Source organism: Megalobrama amblycephala, linkage group LG5, assembly GCF_018812025.1.
Source record: "Megalobrama amblycephala isolate DHTTF-2021 linkage group LG5, ASM1881202v1, whole genome shotgun sequence".
NCBI lineage: Eukaryota > Metazoa > Chordata > Actinopteri > Cypriniformes > Xenocyprididae > Megalobrama > Megalobrama amblycephala.
The window spans coordinates 5115935-5137016 of NC_063048.1; the positions used below are offsets into that span (position 1 = coordinate 5115935).

At 35.8% G+C, this 21082-nt stretch overlaps 1 protein-coding gene across 4 annotated transcripts in view; it reads right to left on the reverse strand.

Annotated features, from left to right (window-relative positions):
• Positions 1-21082, reverse strand: part of supt3h (SPT3 homolog, SAGA and STAGA complex component) — a 146658-nt gene that overhangs the window by 66558 nt on the left and 59018 nt on the right. For all 4 annotated transcript variants that reach the window (XR_007184866.1, XM_048190388.1, XM_048190389.1 and 1 more), the window contains one exon: positions 6088-6172. Coding sequence is in view for 2 of the 4 variants with exons in the window: in XM_048190388.1 (XP_048046345.1) it covers positions 6088-6172 (85 nt within the window). In the remaining 2 variants the exon portion in view is untranslated. The remainder of the gene's footprint in view (positions 1-6087; positions 6173-21082) is intronic.

Here is a 21082-nt window from a genome sequence, read left to right on the forward strand (position 1 = left end):
TTCATTTTCTGAGTGAGTATCAGATTGGATTTCGTTCAGAGGGAGACTCATCATGTTAGTTTTCTTTATTTTGCAAAAAAGCACAACATTTTGTTTTTACTCTGAGTGCACACAAATAAAAGAAGATATTTCACATTAAATTGGTGTATAACTCTTAATTGATTGTGCAAAATTGATGGAGTATTTTGAGTCTCTTTCATACTGATAAGAAAAAAAGCAAGGTGGTATCGCCGGTGATACCGCCGACTCCAGGGACAGCCTACATACAATCTGTTCATCATATAAAGTGATTGTCTCTCTTCAGAAAATTTGGACTAAATCGCTCTATTCATATGGACTAATTTTATAATCTCTTTATTAACTTTTTGAAGTTACAAAGTGGTATAGTAGTTGTGTGGACTGTCAATGGAGGGACAGAAATCTCTCAGATTTCATTAAAAAATATCTTCATTTATGTTTCAAAGAACAACTAAAGTCTTACGGGTTTGGAATGACATGAGGGTGAGTAATTGATGACAACTTCATTTTTTTGTGAACTAACCCCCTTATGTTCTTGTCAGATAATAATCATCTAAAACCAATTTAGTTTGAGTTTGATTGGACACATGACCTCTGGCATCAACAAAGATATAGAAATTATTTTTCTCCTCCCTTCTAAAAGTATATTTATACCTGATTCAGAGCTCTAGACTCATTCTTCCCACTGGTCGCACTGGTGCAATTAACTTTCTCAGTTGGCAGCACCGACTTACAGTTTGGCCCCACCCTTTTTTATATTTCACCTTGCATGTTGATGAAAAGTCTCCTTAATTTGTCTATGCTGGTTTTGCACTGATGTACAGACTAATATCTTGATATTTTCAAATAATAATTGAATATTGTTTCCAACAAGCATAAATTTAAAAGAAAACATTATTAACAAAAGTATTATTTCCAAGGCGATGTGTCATGCTTGTCACATGACACACCACAGCCACAATAGCGCTGTATGGCAGATATATTGCTTTTATTTCAGTTTTCCTTTTTTTATTCAAAATAATATGTCATCAACTACCTGAAATTCAAATTCTCAAATACATGTAAGTGAATGTGATCATTATAAAACTTTATAAATATCATGTTTGTTGATCTATAACGCATGATGGGCAACGGCATGTTAGTTTGCGCCACAGTTCAAAGAATCGGATCTGTCGGATTTACAACATGTCAATTCATCCACTTCATACATGAAAGTTAGTGGCCGGTTGATGTGGGTGAAGAATATAGTAAACTTTATAGTTACTTACACAATGTCTATCTGATATGAAAAAAATACCTTGTCAATATATATTTAAAAGGATTGTTATTGCCGCTTCCATAGACATCACTGTGAATTTTACAAACTGTAAATGTATTGTTTTGCTAGTACTTATGTGTATTTAAATGTCTGAGACCTAAAATAAACCTTATGTGCTTTAAAACACTGGATAGTTGCCATATATCTCAAGCGCTGAGAACGTCTGTCTCAGTGCCAGTCAAAACGCGAAAGCATATTTGAATTTAGCAGTCGATCACGTGATGCACTGTTCTAATCATACCGGTGTGATTGTATGCTCCAGGCACCAGCCAAGACAGATCACACAGGTGTAATCGTACATGTCAAAGGGGTTAATGGAGTACATGTGCTAGCCAGGTACCAAAACAACCTGAACATTATGCACTCGCACCAATGCGACCGTGGGAAATTTTAACTCGCACATTATCAAAAAATAATCACATTTGTGACCATTTTGGTTGCAGTCTAGAGCTCTGTGATTATATGGTTAGTTGCATTGTATTATTTTACTTTAGCATTTTTTTTTTTCATACTAACAGAACAAACCTACGTTAAACCAAGTGAGATCCACTATTGTTCAGTACATAACAACAATGTACAGCTAGAATATAATGCACAGATGTGAGAAAAGATTATTTATGTGTGACTTCATGCATAAATACTTTTGTGAAAAATTATTTGAATTATATTGACATTTAATGAATTATGCATTAGGCAGATACTTTAACCCAAAGTGACTTACATTGCACTCAAGGCACACATTTTTTCAGTTCATACATTACCTGGGACTCAAACCCATGACCTTAACATTGCTCTACTCTTTGAGTAACAGGAATTATGATATGATTTGAAATGCATATTAACTACATGTACAGCATCAAACAATACAGTTTATAACTGTTTCAGGCAACAAACTGACCAGAGACACCATAAATCATGAGGCAGTAAGTGACAGACACCCGAGAGAGTATGTGAGGTGTAAAAATGTAACTTCATGTCTTCTGTCACAAACACCACACGCACACACACACACACACACACACACACACACACACACACACACTGACAGAGTGGTGTGCGCTGTTTTGCAGGCCATCTGGGAAGGATTTATTGTGCAATTTGGTTTATTACCACTGTGGTCTTCGACTAAGTAGCTTGCTCACAATTACAGTCCGAGCAGTGCTACACCTGGCCTTTCCTAACAATAATAAATCCACGAGGGAGGAAACCCGAAATTAATGAAAGGTTATCACCATCATGCCCTGTTTAGTGCTCACTGCTGAGACGGGCGGGTTATTTATAGTGCCGAGAAAATAAACACGAAAATAGTGCCGTAATGCCAAACAGACTGTGTCATTCTGGGATTGCCGAATGAAGAAAACACGAGAAGATCGGCCACTTCGAGGAAATTGCAAGGTGCTGAAAGGCAGATATGCATGAGACATTCTTCAAAGCTCAACCTCTGGTGATCTGAAACATCAATATTTTCTTGAGTTCATTACATTGAAAATATGCTGTAATTTACATGCAACACAATGTCCATCACAGCTTTATATCATATCTCATATCTTCAATTATATAGCGCTTTTCACAATACAGATTGTTTTGGCTTTAGACATAATTAGTTGGTTCGTTAATGTGTTTTAACTCCATGCCACCATCCTTTGACTATTTTCATGGTGAATAACAAGTTAAATATAAAATATACTGCCCTCCGAAGTTTGGAAACGCCCTAGAAAAGTGGGGTTTGGACAATATTGGCATGAATCCTTTTTAATTTGTGATAATTTTACACTGATAAAGGACAACACAAACTACGAAAACATATTTTATTACATAAACAGTTCATACATAGAAAAAAAACTTACATTTTCGATTCATCAAAATATCCACCATTAGCAGCTATCTGACCTAAACTGGGTTCTAATTGGTTCATTGTATTCTAAACTTAATTGGCAATCAATTGTTGAAGCTATTAAGGTGTGCTGACCCAAAACTCTAAAACTCAAATACAACAAACCTGGGTCAAGTTTAAACCAGTAACCAGGCATCACAGCTGGCAAAGGGGCATGTCTGACTTTGACATGTATATATTGCCATTATTATATAATCAAAATGAAAATTATTATTGCTGGTCTTCAATGATAATGTCAAGTTACTTTAATGTATTTGCACCAAAAAATTATAAGGATTTATGCTGATATCATCCAAAACCACACTTTGCCAGGGGTGTTTCTAAACTTTTGGAGGGCAGTGTACTATAAAGGAGCAATTTAAAAACCTATATAAGTTTGCTTTGGATAAAAACTCTAAAATTGATTCAGGGTTGACTTTGTTATATATTCCTTCTAAAGTTTTTGCTGAGTAATGTAATTACTCAAAACAGTTTCATAAAAAATGTTGGATCTTCATTTGATATTAAGATGTGAGAGAGTAATTCTGGGATGTCCTATTCAGCATCATTTATATATGATCTGATTGTTGAAAATCAAGATGCAACTTTTACCTAAAGTGGGTTAATTTCATACAGTATGTTGTTTGTACACTGATCCTCAGTGTTGGGGAAAGTTACTTAAAAGTAATGCGTTACAATATTGCGTTACTCCTTAAAAAAGTAACTAATTGCATAACTTAGTTACTTTTTATGGAAAGTAATGCGTTGCATTACTTTTGCATTACTTTTCTCACCTGGGCTGGGCTTGCTTGTTTGATTTTAATAACAAAAATGAAACAAAAGTTCTATTTTTGGCAAATGTAAAGGATCTTTCACATCAAAAGTGAAAGGAATAAGCCTCAGGCTGAAGGAAATGCTAATTCACACCAGCTCAAACAAACCTTTCAGCTGTGCTGCCATTATGGATTGCAGAAGATTAGAACACAGGAGAAGATCAAGTTCAACACTCTTAAATCATTTTTGCTTATTCATATGGTTGAATTGGATAATCAAAGGTCAGCTGGAAAGACAATGTTAATAAAGTGAGATTAAATACACAGCGCACACAACACCTCTGCATCCGATTCTGCTCAACATGGGGACAGGAGAGATGTCAGTCAATAAATGGGAAAACAAAGCAACTTGTGTTACTTATTTGAAAGAGTACCTCAGATATTTTGTTGTAAATTTAAAAGTAATGCATTACTTTACTTGAAAAAGTATTCTGATTACGTAACTTGTGTTAACCCCAAAACTGCTGATCCTATCTGATTGGAAATGTGTGCATGTAACCAGTGTCAGAAATTAAAGATATGCAGATGACATAATCAACATAAATGCATAAAGTGAGCAAGACAAGAACCTGAGCATCTGGTGGTGGAACGCTTCCTTTTTAGACTGTATGCAGCTGCTTTCAGTGGGAAGGGGAACATATGAGGGGCCTCGCAAGACAGAAAGCGTCAGAACAGGCTTCATTGATCAATAAAATGTGTGTGCAAACTGCAAGACCCCAAAGCCGTGTCAAAGAAAAACTGGTTGATTTTGATGTTCTGGTAATAACAGGGTCTAAAATCTTTTGTTGCCAAAAGCGAACCAGCGCTGCGCAAATATTTAGTTTGATTCGGCTTGTGTTCGCATGCATATTCTGCTTCTATATAACAGATTCAGCCACCGTGATGGTTTGGCTCTGAGGGGAGTAACAAAAAAACACCACATTTAATTTGAGCATGTGAAATAAATGCATGCAGAACGTGCAGACCACCGGCTTGCCTGATTTAAGAGCTCTCCGACTCAATGGGCTAAAGGTTAAAACAATGAATGTTAAGAGCTACTTTACTCCTTTTCGTGAGCGAGGGCACTGTGCAGCTATGGGGTGAAAGGTTAAAACCACCGCAACGTGTCAGAGTTTGCTACGTGACCCCTATGAGATAATTCTCAGAGTGAGTTTCCAAACTCGAGGCGCCCTCTGAGCATAACCAATTATATCTGGAGTTAGTGTGCCAGTAAAGTGCAGGCTGCTTCCCGGTGATATTTGTTGGGCTCCATTCAGGGGAATTCTGGTCTGTTACAGTCAGTGTTTTGATTTGCTTGTGGTAACGGCATGACAAGGTGTAAGCCGGGGAGGAACGGTGTTTATCCAAGCAGTGAAAGCAATTGGCTTTGTAAGCACAGTTATTTACTTAACTCGGCGCAATTCTCATATCACATTGCAGCGGTTGGACTGAATGCGATCCATTTCAGAAGGCTGGAAAAGCCGAGGAAGCATTTGAAGTAGGTGTTCCCTTTGGAGGGAAAACAGGCTGCCTCTGATGAAGCTATTTATACTTAATTACAGATTTCAGTAAAACCGTTTTCCAGATGCAAATGCCTCGAGTTGTGCATATGCAGCAGGGTGTCATGTTAGTTACCTTAAGCTCTTATCAGCACTCAAGTTTGACCCCAAATGACCTGCTAAAGGACAATTAGGCATTTCCTGAATCATTATTATTTGGGCCAATACGTGTAGCCTCAACCTAGCTAATGTGCTCAACCATAAAGTTCATTTTGAAATGATGAACTGGAAATCAAAATAAATTCACTTTCTTAAAAGAAAAGGGTTGCTTCAACGGTCTGCATATTTAAATTTCTTTAAAATAGAGTACACTACATTCTTCTAAAGAAAAAAAAAAATTCTTATAAATTCATCAAAATAAAACTTTTCTGCTGACAATCTTGCAGCAGGGAAAATTTATATTAGTCAGTAATAGTTTTGCCTATTTTTCAGAAGCCAATCAAATCCCAAAATATCTGTCACATTGTGGAAGTACAAAGATTTTCTTTGACTGATGTTCACACTTACGAGATTGATGAGCTGGGTGTGCACTATGTCTTCCACCAGGGCGGCGGTCTCGTGCAGGGGTCTTCGAGAGTCACCAAGGGCAAACCTGCAAGTTAAAAACATATTAGAAAAATGATTAGCCACTTTACCTTTTATTCTATGGACAGCGCATTATAAGCTCTTGACTAACATGTTTCACAATACCTATAAGTGAAACCCCAAAATCTTTAGTTTAGATAAATAATCTAAAATGGATTCTGTTATTGCCATCACAGTGAGCAAATGTTCATAAAATGGCAATTAACACACAGTTAAGCCCTCAATTGGGTAATAAAAAGGCATCAGCCATTCATAGCAAAAGCTGACATTCATTACAGATGGCTTAAGTATCCAATGCAAGAGAGCTATTTACAAAATCTGACGGCCTTTATTCACAGTTTTTCCCACACTGTAGCTGCCAAAGCTTCCCACATTGCAGTGTGCTTAATATCGACACAGCGGTTTCATCCAATAGTAGTGCAAACCACCGGATGGCCACAGACTCTCGCCTTTAAAAGAGGAGAAGATGGGAACTTCCATGAGAAGCTCAACACTTTCGATGGAAGAGGCTTTATCAACCAACATGTCTGGCTAGAAGCTGCATTTCATAAAGATCCATGACATATGATTTACACATATTTCATAAAAAAAAAAAAAAGCCAATTTTCTTCAAGAAGTGACATAATTCTGGTCAAAAACCACACAAGTTAGGTCTAAAAAATTTATCATTGGCTTTTATATATCTGGCTTATTGATTCCCCTCTTCAAATTACACAGGATTGAATTAAGTACGAGAATACTTAACCTTGGCAAGATGAAAAATACAAAAATTATATTTTCATATTCATACTTTATATGGTTGGAAGACACAAAGCACTAACAGAGTCACCTACTGCTCAAACTCTGGCTCCATGCATTTGGTTAATGGATATCTCAGTCTCAATTAAATTTTATTGCGTTCCTCTTTCTTTCACCTAAATGCATTTTAATCCAAACACCTCCCAGAGGAAAAACTATAATTTACTGCAGTTGTAATTTATTCCACTTGTTTAGTTACAAAGCATTTCAGCTCAGAAAAGGACACTATAGTAAGACAATATAAAGAGCATGTAGGTGCTTCAGACAGTACCGTACCATACCATACAATAAAATAACAAATAAAATAGCTATAGTCTAAACCGTAATAAGTAGGGGACAATTTTTCTCTCATCCCAATGACTTCTTCAAAATATGGGTATTTTACAAATACATTTGATATACTGATAAATTGGGCCTATTTCTAATGTCAACATTAATGGACATTAATTTGGATTTTGACATCATATATATTTATTATGCATCTCTCTGGAATATTCAATTCTGTTTCGTCAATCAGTTTGTTTGTTTGTTTGTTTTTGTTTCTTTCTCCATGCCAGCTTCTTGGCTATTTTCATGGAAAGAAAAATTACGGTAGAACTATATCAGATTATTAAAATCAGATTTTTATACAAGCTCTAAAATTATATATATTTCTATATTGTTAAACATTTCTTCCAAAGGGGTAATTGAATAAAAAGGGTTTTTCACGGGGCACAATCATAAAACGTGCTTAAGGGATAAAGGATTTTGACAACAAAGACATGTTGGTGGATCTTCTCCTAATATTAAAAGCCTGTGTGCCGACTGGTCAATCAGCAGGTCAATATTACAAAATAAACCTGTTCAGAATCACTTTGGAGTCCTGAACACCCTGTCGAGGTTTTGTTTTGTGATAATGACCAGTACGTTATTCATTATTTCTCACACAATTTAGATTATTTTCTACTTTATTAAAAGGATTAATAAGCACAGAAGATAAAGATAAAGCACAGATAAAGCTTTACAGTTTGAGAACTTTTATAGAAAGGCTAATATCACTCAATATTTCCAAAATGAGTTGCACAACCATGATCATGCAGCTGGATTTCAATAAAACTTCCCTCTGCATTTGACTTTGACCACCTAGTACTGTAACTAACATCACAAGCGCTAAACAGAGCCTCAGCCTCACGATAAGAATTGCATCCTTTCTCTTTCTAAGTGTGCACACATGATACCAGACAGCATCATCAGTTTGCAAAAATAAGCTGAATGTTTGGATAGAGATTTTGGGTTCAGAGTGCGCCGCTGATGTTTACGCGCCTGCGGTGCACTGACGGCCTCCTCCGCCTCTTTCCATCTCGCCAGCTGCCCGTATTTGCTTAGAAACAGAAAGAGCAATGTGACTGATGTAAACACATTGATTTGACAGTCCTGATTCTAGAAAACAATCAATGTTTAAATACAGTGCAGAGATCAGAGATGGTTACAGTAAACATCTTGTCCACAGGGATCCCGGGGCCAGACGTCTCTTACACTCTGTGACCAAAGAGATACAGTATGTCATCAGAGGATACTAAAAAGAACAGCAGGACTAGCTTGAAGGAATAAAAAAAAAAAATTAAATTAACATGAAATCAAAATTGAACAAGTTTACTTTCTCAATACACATTCCTGGGGCCTCATGTATAAAACTTTGCACAGATTTCATCATACACTTTCAAGTGTGTGCATGCACAAAAGGAAGAGTTTTGCATACGCAAAAATGTTCACATTTGTAAAACCGTACTTACTCCAGAACGACGTGCAAAATTCCATTTAAAAATCCTAATTGAGCAGGAAGACAAAATAACCATATATGGAACTTACATCACCTGTTTTACTATGCATATCGTTTCCATATGCATAATTCCATCCATGTGATAGCTACTACTTTGTTTGAAGGTACATGACTCTATAAGACCATATGAGATATGAGACTCACTGTAAATGTGGTTTGTGTCATCACAATATATTGCTGAAAATCATTCAGTATCCTTGTCTTGTTTAAAATGAACTATTCAAATATCTGCATTGCCAATAAAATAAACATCTATTTTAGAATGTATAGAATTTATTTATTTTTACGGAAAACTGAATAGATACAGTACTTATTTTGCAGTGTAACAGTTCTCTAAAATCAGTCCCTCAGACAGAACATTTTAAAAATGAAACATAACTCGGTAATACTTTAGTATAGGGAACACAAACAATTAACTATGACTTTTCCCTCAAACTCCTAATTTACTGCTTATTAATAGTTACTAAGGTAGTTGTTAAGTTTAGGTATTTGGTAGGATTAAGAATTTAAAATAAGGTCATGCAGAATAAGGCATTAATATGCTTAATAAGTACTAATAAATAGCCAATATTCTAGTAATATGCATGCTAATAAGCAACTAGTTAAAAGACCCTAAAATAAAGTGTTACCGGAAGCAGTAAGAGTTGTGGGTACCGCTTTATTTTAGGGTCTTTTAACTAGTTGCTTATTAACATGCATATTACTAGAATATTGGCTATTTATTAGTACTTGTAAGCACATATTAATGCCTTATTCTGCATGATCTTATTCTACATTCTTAATCCTACCCAATACCTAGACTTAACAACTACCTTAGTAACTATTAATAAGCAGTAAATTAGGAGTTTGTAGTTTGGTTGGTTATTTAAATAGCAAAGAAAGTAAAACAATGCAGAGTTCTGCACACGGGCAGGTACCCACAGGTACCCGACGGGTGACCCACCAAATTTTATGTAATGAGTGGAATAATATTTATGTGTCGGGTACGGTGTGGGTGCGGGTCGGACGCGTGGTAGGCACGGGCGGACTGTGGGTCCAATAGCCAAGACTATTCCAACTCAATTCGGTGCATTTGACTGCTGCTTTCAAATGGTCCCGACAACGCACCAACAACTAACATTATTTGATGGTAAGGAGAAAGAGAATGCACAATTCTGATCACTTATGCCAAGGTCACACTACAGGACTTTAAACATCGGCAGATCACTGTGCTGTTCAGACTCCATGACTTGCTGTGGAGTCTTGAAGTCATTGTGGTGTTCACACTACGTGACACTACATAAATGATCCGCAACAGGGGGTCACACTACACAAGCTGACAACAAATCTGTCACCCAACGACTTTATTTGAATATGGATGTTGGGAAGAAATTAGATTAAAGTTTGAATTAAATGCAATTAAAATTAAATTAACCCTTTCACACATAAGTTTAAAATATTCTGGCTGACCTCCCAGAGTTAAGGACAGTTAAGTTTTAGAACATTTCCATGAACACATCATGCTTGTCATGTGACACACCGCAACCACACTGTATGACAGATGTATCGCTTTGCTCAACGTCATCAACTATCTGATATATTGATTCTCAAATATGCGTTTTGTCATTTAAAAACCTATATAATGATCTTGATCTTAATCTATAACGCGAGATGGGCGCCGCCATATTTGCGCCTCAGTTCAGAGAGTCCTGTCAGTCGGATTTACAGGCTACAGCACATGAATTCAACCATTTGTCCCAAAATACATGTGGCCAGTGAACTGGGAGAATAGTGAGCTTTATAGTTACTTACACAATGTATATCTGATATGAATTAACGTCGGCAAATTATATTTCAATGGATTGTTATTGCTGCTTCCATAGTCTTCAGTGTATATTTCATTGGCTGCCAAGTTGTCTGACAGCTCCAGATACTTATGTCAGTTCATACTACAGGATTTTAAGCCCAATTTAAGCCTGATTTGCAAGTTAACAAGCTTCCTGACAAGTCGGGCTGTTCTATAACGGCATTCTATGGCGTCATTTTAATGACAGTTGTCGAGAGTGCATTATTACATACAAATATACAGTGGTCTCAATCATGGCTCTGCTCTCACTCAGATTTTACATGTGTGTGCTCACTAGAATTGAAAAAGCTTTCAACCAGCAGACTTTCACGATTGACTGATAAAATAACACAGTGTAGCCTACCTTTAAATTTGCCTTAGGTTCATGAGATAGCATTACAAGCTGATTTTAGTCATCCAGTTCTCTAGTTATTTTATTAAATAGGTATTTAATGAATTAATTTATTTAGTGAACTGTTACTGATCATCAGATATCAGCATGAGCGTGACTCCCCTACAACACTCATGGACGGAATGTGTTTTTGTTTGGTTGGTAATGTATTTGCAAGTGTGTGTGTGTGTGTGTGTGTGTGTGTGTGTGTGTGTGTGTGTGTGTGTGTGTGTGTGTGTGTGTGTGTGTGTGTGTGTGTGGTTTCAAGTCATGTAGTCTGAACAGCACAGCGATCTGTCTACGTTTAAAGTCATGTAGTCTGAACTAGGCATAAAACTAAATCGTGTATGTAGCTTAAGTAAAAACATGAACTGTTTTGTGTATAACACGTTGTGTTCCCTACATTATTACAGAAAAATGTCATGTGATTACTGTGCCGCCGCAGATGAAGAAGTGGCTGTGAAAGGTGAGCTGTAGATGAAATACCAAAGAGAAAAAGAATGAACATTGAACAGAACAGTAACAGAAGCTCGCAGAACAAAATTTGAAACAGGCATAATTAAGCATGTGTTAACTAAAGGAAACACCTACTTGATAAACAAATTAAGCCAACTAATATAATTCATATTCTTTTTGGTTTCTCTACCCAATAACTTTTTTTTAATTATTAGGCTATATTTAAGTGATTTAAATAATATACTATTTATTTATTAAAATTTCTATATTTAAATATTATCTTTAAATTATATTTATACAGGTACTTGGTATTGGCGAAAGTATCGGTATCGGACTCATTCTGGAAAAAGTGGTATTGGTGCATCCCTAAGAATTATTATGCGCCAAGCAATTCTCTCGCTGTCATTAAAAAGTAGCATTCCACATGAAAAGTGTTAAAAAGCAACACATCTACTCCAAATATTTATATTTAAATTCATAAATAAAAACTTCTGTCAAAAGTACCGACTTCAGCACCAAGTCGGTACTGAAATTTTAAAAATGTCAATGACCTTCTCAGAGAGCTTACACAGATACAGTACACACAGGAGTGTTTGAAAGCAAGCGTCTATCGGTGGACTGGTCCTTTCAAAGTGCTTTCAAATTCAAACACTTCAATGTGCTTTCAAACGCTCCCATGCATTGATCATTGAAGCCAATCACAGACATGTTAAGCACATGAACACAATGGCCAATCAGGGGTGTTTACAAATCCGCTCAACGCTCAAAGCTTCACATTTTTAAAATTTCAGTAATGACATGGTATCAAAGGTATCTTTGGACAACAATATTCTGGATAATGATTTAATGTGATTTGAGTGCTTAACTCCATTATTGAGAGTGGCATATTTAATATAAATATGTATATCAAATGGAAAAACTGTTTAAAATCATTTTGTTTACTTCATTGCTTAGCTCACGCCAGTAAACAAGTTCGTACGGATAGTCTAAAGCAGAGGTGTCCAAAGTCGGTCCTGGAGGGCCACTGTCCTGCAGAGTTTAGCTCCAGCTTGCCTCAACACACCTGCCTGGAAGTTTCTAGTATGCTTAGTAAGACCTTGATTGGCTGGTTCAGGTGTGTTTAATTGGGGTTGGAGCTAAACTCTGCAGGACAGTGGCCCTCCAGGAGCAGGATTGGACACCCTTGGTCTAAAAGTGTGTGGATAGTGCACACATATTTATGGAAAGTTTATTTTTTTATAAATTCTGATATGTGCGTGAAAAATTGTGTACGCGTATTTCAATGCCCATTCTGTGTGTACGCAATGTTTATGCATCATCATGCATCTGGTCTTAATTTGAATGAATAATCATCATAAGCATGTTCTAAAGAAAAAAAATAGCATCATAATCTTTCATTAAAATGCAATAACTTGCTCCATTTCTAGAGTCCAATTCTCACTATTAACTAACTATTAACTATGACTTTTGCCTTAATAAACTCCTAATTACTGCTTAGTAAGGTAGTTAAGTTTAGGTATTGGGTAGGATTAAAGGATGTAGAATATGGTCATGCAGAAAAAGGCATTAATATGTGCTTTATAAGTACTAATAAACAGCCAATATGCATGCTAATAAGCAACTAGTTAATAGTGAGAATATGACCCTAAACTAAAGTGTTACTTCATGCCAACATTAATACTTAAGGTTAGGGGTTTTTATCAATCACTAACTCTAGTATGAAAAACAATGATATTGATAGCACCACTAATTAAAACAACAGAACTATTCAGTCGTACTTCATGGTGGCATCAGGTTTACATGTAATGATTCTAAATTTTAAACATCACAAAATCCCCAAAGTTATTGTTACATGGTTAACCGACACAATTATGATTGTGAATTCATCCAGCAGACGGCTGGAGAAATCTAATTAGGGCTGTAACCAAAGTACAACTTGTTTTATATAAAAACAATTTGTGCTCTCTTTGTTGCATGTGCTTGGCTCTTGGGCAGCACACGCTGACTTCAGTAATGTGGGCAGGGTTTAAGGATAATATTTTCATTTCACAACGTTAGCGTATGTCTTACTTAGGTAGATAAAGAGAGTGGCTTTATCCCTGTTCAATCAGCAACTACTGTTATCCGAACCAAAACACTGAATCAAGTCAATGAGGCAGTTTTAAACCCAAGATAAACTGCAGAACAGCAAATGCTGTTTATATTTCAGACTCTCTCATGGGCCGCGGAGACAAGTGCAAGATCTGCATGGGGAGGAAGGAGAAACTGAGGATGTAGGAAGTTTCTAGACTGTAACATGCCGTCCTTAAACACTGTCACGCAGTCTGGCTGTCTCACCTGGGCTCTGACATAACACTGTGAGAAAACATCCTCGTCTCTTGGAAACAACTTCAGAACACAAAATAATAACCATTGACACAAGCTAACCACAGCCTTATTCCTCAAAATATAAAACTTAAAAATAGATATTACAAAAAGTATTACAATTAAAATATAATTTACAAAATAAAAAAAAGTTTTAATGGTCTGAAAAATAGGCCTAATTTTGCTTATGCTAAATATATATATATATTTTTCTTTTAATCCAGGGTGAATTGTGTACTGAGATTCACTCATAAGATATAAAAGAAATCTAATCTACGTCTAGATTTTGACTACCAACTGACAGTTTGAACAGTATCTGCAATTTTCATCAATGACTTCAACGTTGGGTGGCTTTCGCGTGAGATCACAGCACAAGGAAAGCATCTAAATATTGTGGGTCACTTTAAAGACAGCGAATGAAAAAAAAAGCCAGTGTTTAGCTACAGTATAAACCGGAAAAAATGAATATTTCCTGTGTATCTAATTTCGGCCTTAGAAACCTTTTAGTCCTTCTCCGGACCGTTCCATAACACTTTATGCAGGATTTTTCCACTTTGAAATGTATTTACAGCGTGTGTGTCTGCTGTGGAGTTTTCCAGGCTCAGAGGCGTTTATAGTGATAGGGTGGGGTTGTGCTGGACCTGGGCTATTTTCAGACAGTGGGGAGACGGCAAAACAGACGTCAAGTTTGATATGAGGGAATTCGAGTGCACAGACAGTGAGTATTCAGAGCACTAAATTAGCGTAATGAGAAAATCCAGATTATCTTCATGAAGCATAAAAGGGTCACACTTTAAAATCAACAGGATATTCCTCATATTCCTGGACTTCAGTGAACGATATTCTATTCCGATTCTGAAATACTTTTCAACTTCCCTTCAATCACCTGGCTCCATTCTAGGATGTAACAGCCACTTTTCACAATCCTATTGGATAAAAGTTAAGCTTCTTTAGTCTTTTTTCCATAATGAACATCCTGTTTCACACAGAAAACCATCCAATTACAGAAATAAAATGGACTAAAATGTATATTAATTTATTTTTTGGTTACACTTTATTTTAAGGTGATGTAGTTACATTGTATTCAATTAATATTACTCAATACTTATATGAGTGAGTACATGTACTTAGGTAAGGGTTAGTTACTACTAACATGAAGTTACATAAAACAACGTCACCTTAAAATAAAGTGTTATTTTTTAACATTTTATTTAATTTATTTTTTTAAACATGCAAAACACAAAATTCCTCAGAATATAAAAGAAAGTAGTTAATTGCTTAATTACTTTATATTTCAAATTTATAAAATAAAATTAGGAGTCATCATGCATAAATCAATTACTCAAAGTTATTTAAATAATATTTTTGCAAAATCATTTTGAACACATAAATGAGTATGTGCAGCAGGATATGATGTCATTCTCTGAGGCTTTTGTTTTTTAATAACTAAAATATGGTAAAATAAACTTAATGTTAATCTACTCAGCTTTCAGATTTGAGGCTTTATTATTAGCATCTTGACATTTAGATTGTCTTGGTCAAATTTTATTTATTTATTTATTTATGGATATATTCACAAGTTACTAAACTCAACCTTTGGTACACAGAAAGACAAAACTATGAACATGCACAGATTTGAATGCATATGAATAGAGGTTAATGGAGCACAAAGTCTAGGGTGACTAATAGATGTGACCTTTCATTTCTTGTTTCACATTAAAGTGAAACCTCGATGACTGCTTCTTTATGGCCGTACACACATCACTCTAATGGACACACACACACACACACACACACACACACACACACACACACACACACACATCGTGCTCTGTTTCTACCCGTCAAATGACACAAAAGCTCTGAATGTCTGTTTAAAAATCTGTAAAGTTACTGGCAGACACTGTCTGGTAAAATAAACAGTTGTGGCAGCTCCAGTCGTAAGTGAAAGCACAGTTTGTTATTTTGTTCAATGCATTGGCAAGCGTTATTGAGACCTTCAACACTTATTACCGACCGCTTATTTGACTTTGTCCAAACAAATACAGCCATTTCATGTACGATCGAGGAACACGTTTCTGAAATATTCACAATGGACATGTTTCAACACAGGTCAAATAGACAAAAGTGGAATGTTCTAGAATCAATTATTCACTCAGATGTTACTTTACATCCTTCATTAACCATCAAACAAGTTCAATCACATAGAAAAAGCTTTGTATAGATGCTTTCTTAGAAAATACAAAAAGTACATAACAATATAGTCATTTATTCAAAGAACAATTCTGATGTAACTACATTGTTTGAGCTTAAAAATGAATAATGTTCCACTTCTTTTACATCATTATGAATCAAACTCATTTCATAATGAAGATTAAAATGAGAAATGAGGTTTGGTCAGACAATATATATATAAAAAAAAGAGACCAGGGTTAAATGTCCTATTGTATATTGGACACTGATATCATTTAGAATATTTTGTATTGTTAAACTCAATTCTGCAGATTCAATTCAACTTGATTCAACGCCATTCAACATGCCCTAGAAAGACTGAAAACAGCAAAACAGAACAAATGGCAGAGTCTACGATTCCTGTTTTGAGGTCTGAGTGAACAAGAACACAGATCATTCATCCTAAGAAACCCAAGGCCAAAAAAAAAAAAAAAAAAACTGGCAGGACACTTTCATTTGAGGTAAAAGTTGCTGAAAAGCACCTGGAGCTGAGTGCTGGACAACACGTGAACCCCGCTGCACTCGGCACAAAGCCCAGGAGAGTTCCTTTATCATAAACACATGCGACCCGCAAATCACAGTTTCTGCTGCCACCACATAATGAAGATAAGTGAGTGATTATTGACGTGTGCCTTTTCCCTCGCTCCTAATCACATTTAAACCACTTATGTTTGTGGAGAGTAGAAGCAGGAGTCTACACAGAATGCGTTTTTCCATTCCAAATGTGCTACTTTTCCATTGTTTTTAAATGTAAACAAGTGCTAGACAGACGTCTTTAGCCGTTGTGCTCGCATCTCGTGTCTTTTGCATTGTCTCACACATGACACGGCGCTCAAGTTAAAATAAGTTCAACTTTAAAAAACGTGTTTCTAGACCTTGAGCTTTTTCCATTTTCAAAGTAAAAACGCGTTCTGTGTGAACTGGCCCTAAGAAGCTGAAAGGGGTTTGTGCTAAAACAGGGAGTGCCTTATAAATATTTTATTAAGTTAATAGTTTATTTAACAGGAATGATGACTAGTCCATGACTGCCCCAGAATTATAGCTACAGAGCTAAAATTTGGCAGAAGAAAGGAAACACAGCAACATATGGCATAGTTCAATAATCAATAAATAGCTACCTAAAAAACCTAAACATTGCAGTTAATAAAAATACAATAGCACAAAATTGCACTTTTTTTTTCCAAATATTACTTTATGTAGTGTGTAATTTAGCTGTTTGTGAATGTGTCAAAAATTGCGTGATATATAAAAGTTATTGTCTCCTAGAAGAACAAATCGATTCTGAACTGCTGAAACAAGTCGTCAGCAATTCCAGTCTCACTTCTTGTTACATGCCTAATGTAACCAATTTGCATAATGCCAGCCTATGGTCTTCACTGGCTGCCCACGAACAACATCTACTTTGACCAACCCTCAAGCTCTGTAGTTGTAGCTGAGGCTGGAAGTGTTTGGTTAGTGTTGTCAACTTGTCAAGAAGATGCATGCTTTCTGCGCTGCAAATCCACTTTGCATCCACTTCAAAAGGATGAGGACTCGCGCTGGAACTGATGCGGAAAAAAGAAATCATTATTAATGTTCATATTATTGTGTATCAAGCACTGAGGAAGAGCTGAAATTCAAATATGGTAATGGCCGTTTCGTTTCCACAAATCGAAAGTTTTTGAGAGTGAGTGAGTGAGTGAGTGAGTGAAAGAGAACGCACATAAGAGCATGTGTGATCATGAGTTTCCGTTTGCAGGAAGTATTTTTGACTCCTAACACATGTAATGTGTTTGTTTTCCAACATGTCAAAAAGCTAAACTTCTTTGTGTGCAATGCCAATTAAACAAATAGGATCATACCTAGCATTGGAAATGTCAACCTCTGTGAAAGCTCTGGATCTCATCTATTTGCTTACATTCTGGTGCAGCGACGTCAACTTTGCACAGTAAACCAACATTTGCAATATAATTCAAATGCATTGCTGACTAAACTACTGTAAATACTGAAAGGAGACACTGACACACTTACACTAACTCAATGACAGAAGTGTCTGAAGATGGCACCAATAAAACGCAACAGCAGACAGCATGAGCTCATGATGTGTACTGCCGGCCCACATGCAAAACATAAAAGAACAAGAGAGTTTAACCAGCAGTCAACTACGAGGGAACAATAAGCCCCTAAAATCAGGTGAGGAAACGCTGAGGGAAATACACTGCTCTAAAGAATAGTCTCAATATGAGTATGGTTTAAATCACAACAGCTACTTTGGCTCGAAATTCAGTATCTATTTTCTGTATCTGAGATTTTCTAAAGAGCCAGAAGATAATGATTAAATAAAAAAATAATAATGGTTTCAAACTGATTTCCCAAACTCTGCCATTGGTCAGTCAAACATTCCCGCTCTAAACTCACACACCATTGGCTGAATCAGTATTGTGTCTCTCATTATATAACACCTGAGATAAAGCAAAACAGTTTTACTGAAAACCGTTAAAAAAAACATTATAAAAACAGGACTTAAATTCTATCCTTAAAAACACACAACCAAACTCTTCAAGTTTGCATAATGTAATAAATCAACCTGATTTTTTTTTTTTTTTTTTTTATTTTCTTCTATGCTTATGATAACCTTTTGTTTATTTAATTTTATTTTGCCTGTTATTTTGCTTTTAATGTTGTCATTGCTTTGTTGCATTTGGTAACACTTTACAATAAGGTTCATTTATTACCATTAGTTAATGTATTAACCCAAAATCTTACCCAGCACCTACACTTAAATGCTACAATAACTAAAGTATTAAAGTAAAAGTATTATTAAGCAATAAATTAACAGTTTATCGAGGCAAAAGTCACAGTTAATAGTGAATATGTGTTCCCCATACAAAAGTGTTACCATCTTTGTTAACGTTAACAAAAAATTACAGCTGTTCATACTTTGTTCTTGTTACTTCACAGTGCTTTAACTAATGTTAAGAATTATATATATATGTGTGTGTGTGTGTGTGTGTGTGTGTGTGTGTGTGTGTGTGTGTGTGTGTATATATATATACACACACACTGTATATATATTCTACATCATTTATTAATCTTTGTTAGTTAATTTCAACATTTTCTAATACATCATTATTAAAATTAAGAGTTGTAATTCTTATGTATATATACACTCAAAAAAATGATTCTAGCTGCTTGTTCAGTTTATTTAAATAAAATAAGCTGAACCAACACAAATCTTTAGTTTTTTACTTAATTGGCATTTGCACTCAATTGTATTATGTTAAATGAAATTAAATTTGCAAAATGTTAGGTTAACCTAAACCATTTGTGTTGGGATGACATGAATCATTTATGTTGCATTGATTGAAACTGGGCAGTGGATTTCTAGTTCCCAGCATGCTTTGCGTAGGGAAAGATCAGGACAGTAAATGTTGAACTTAAGTGCTGTTTAATGTGTTTTTAGTAAAGGGAAATACCTTTTAAAGTTTGATGTTCAGTTATATTTGACATTTAAAAGAGTTTGTTATGTCGATTTTTTTGAGGTTACCATTATGCTGAAGTGTAGACCTTGTGGTTAGGCTATGGGTGGCTGCATGAAATAAATCTATGTTGTTCTCAACAAGCTTTAACTGTGCTAAAGCCAGTGATGAGAAGTTCTTTACCTGATCATTACTTGCATGCTATAAATGTTACTTAGCATATGAAAAAGTGATATTTTAGTTTAGTTTTTATAGAAATATAAATAAATTAGTTTGAGGGCCAGCACATAATTTACACAGTCTACATATGGTCATCAGCTTTATCCCTCTCAATGGTCATGAAACATGTATGTCTGTGTACAACAGCTATTCACAACCTAAGCACAAGCGCACATCTTCACCATGATGGTAACAAAAATTTTTTATATATATACGCTACAAACTCTTTTAAATGTTCAAAATAACTAAACATTAAACACTTAAACACTAACAGGTCTTTCCATTTCCTTAAAAGTGCAGAAAACTTGAGCAACACTGCACAAGGGCACCAGTCTGAATTGCAATAGCACTGGTTGGATCAACAAGAATGAATTATGTTCAGGAAACATTCACAGAATATGTCAAATGAAACTGGTGTGATCTCATTCAATTACCATGAATTTTACTCATCAGTACAATTAACCTATCTTAAGTTCAAATAAATCAGTTCAACTGTGTGGAAATAGGTGTCATAATTGAATTAAGTTAGACCAACAAGTTATTTTTTTGAGTGTATATATATATATATATATATATATATTATATATATATATATATATTAGTATTAACATTAGGTGCACCTCATAAACATATATAAAATGGTTGACAGCTAGTCCATAGTGAGCAGAGCTGGAATCCAGACAGTCAATAAGTGTTGAAATGTAGCTGTAACTTGCTGTATAAACGGTACAGCAAAATCTTTATTGGTGGACACATTTCTATTGCTACCAGTACATACAGCTTCATCCCAGCCAGCCCCCAGACTTTCCTGCTCTGACAGCTGGGCTACTGATCGTTTGACACATTTGACATCAGATGGGTTACTGATGTCTGCTCTGTTAATCAAATGAAGGCCCTGGACAGAGTCACGATACAAACTCAACATGCCAGTCTTCAGCTGCGATCTATTTTGCTCTTGGCACACACAATGTCTTTGCTCTTTCCGGATGGTCAGACTGCTGGTTGTGAATCAACATTTACATTACAGCATCTGGGCATAGCTGTCTCAGATGTGATGTGCATTTTGTGTGCGGAAAACGGCCAAGAACTGCATGACGGCCTGCAGGGTGCTTGGGCTATTAAAAAAGAAAGAAAGAAAAAGAAAAAACACATTGGATCCAAACCGTTATTTAAGCAAAATTGCACCAACAACAGACCGCAGCAAATGGTAAAATTAGGGTTCGAGCCACACCCACTCAACCACTATGTCAAAAATACAATCCCACTAATAGGGTGACACAGCCGACTGTTGCGTTCGAATGTGTCCAGTCATGCTTTGAGAACGATGAGCACTCTGCCCACCGTGAGGAATAGGA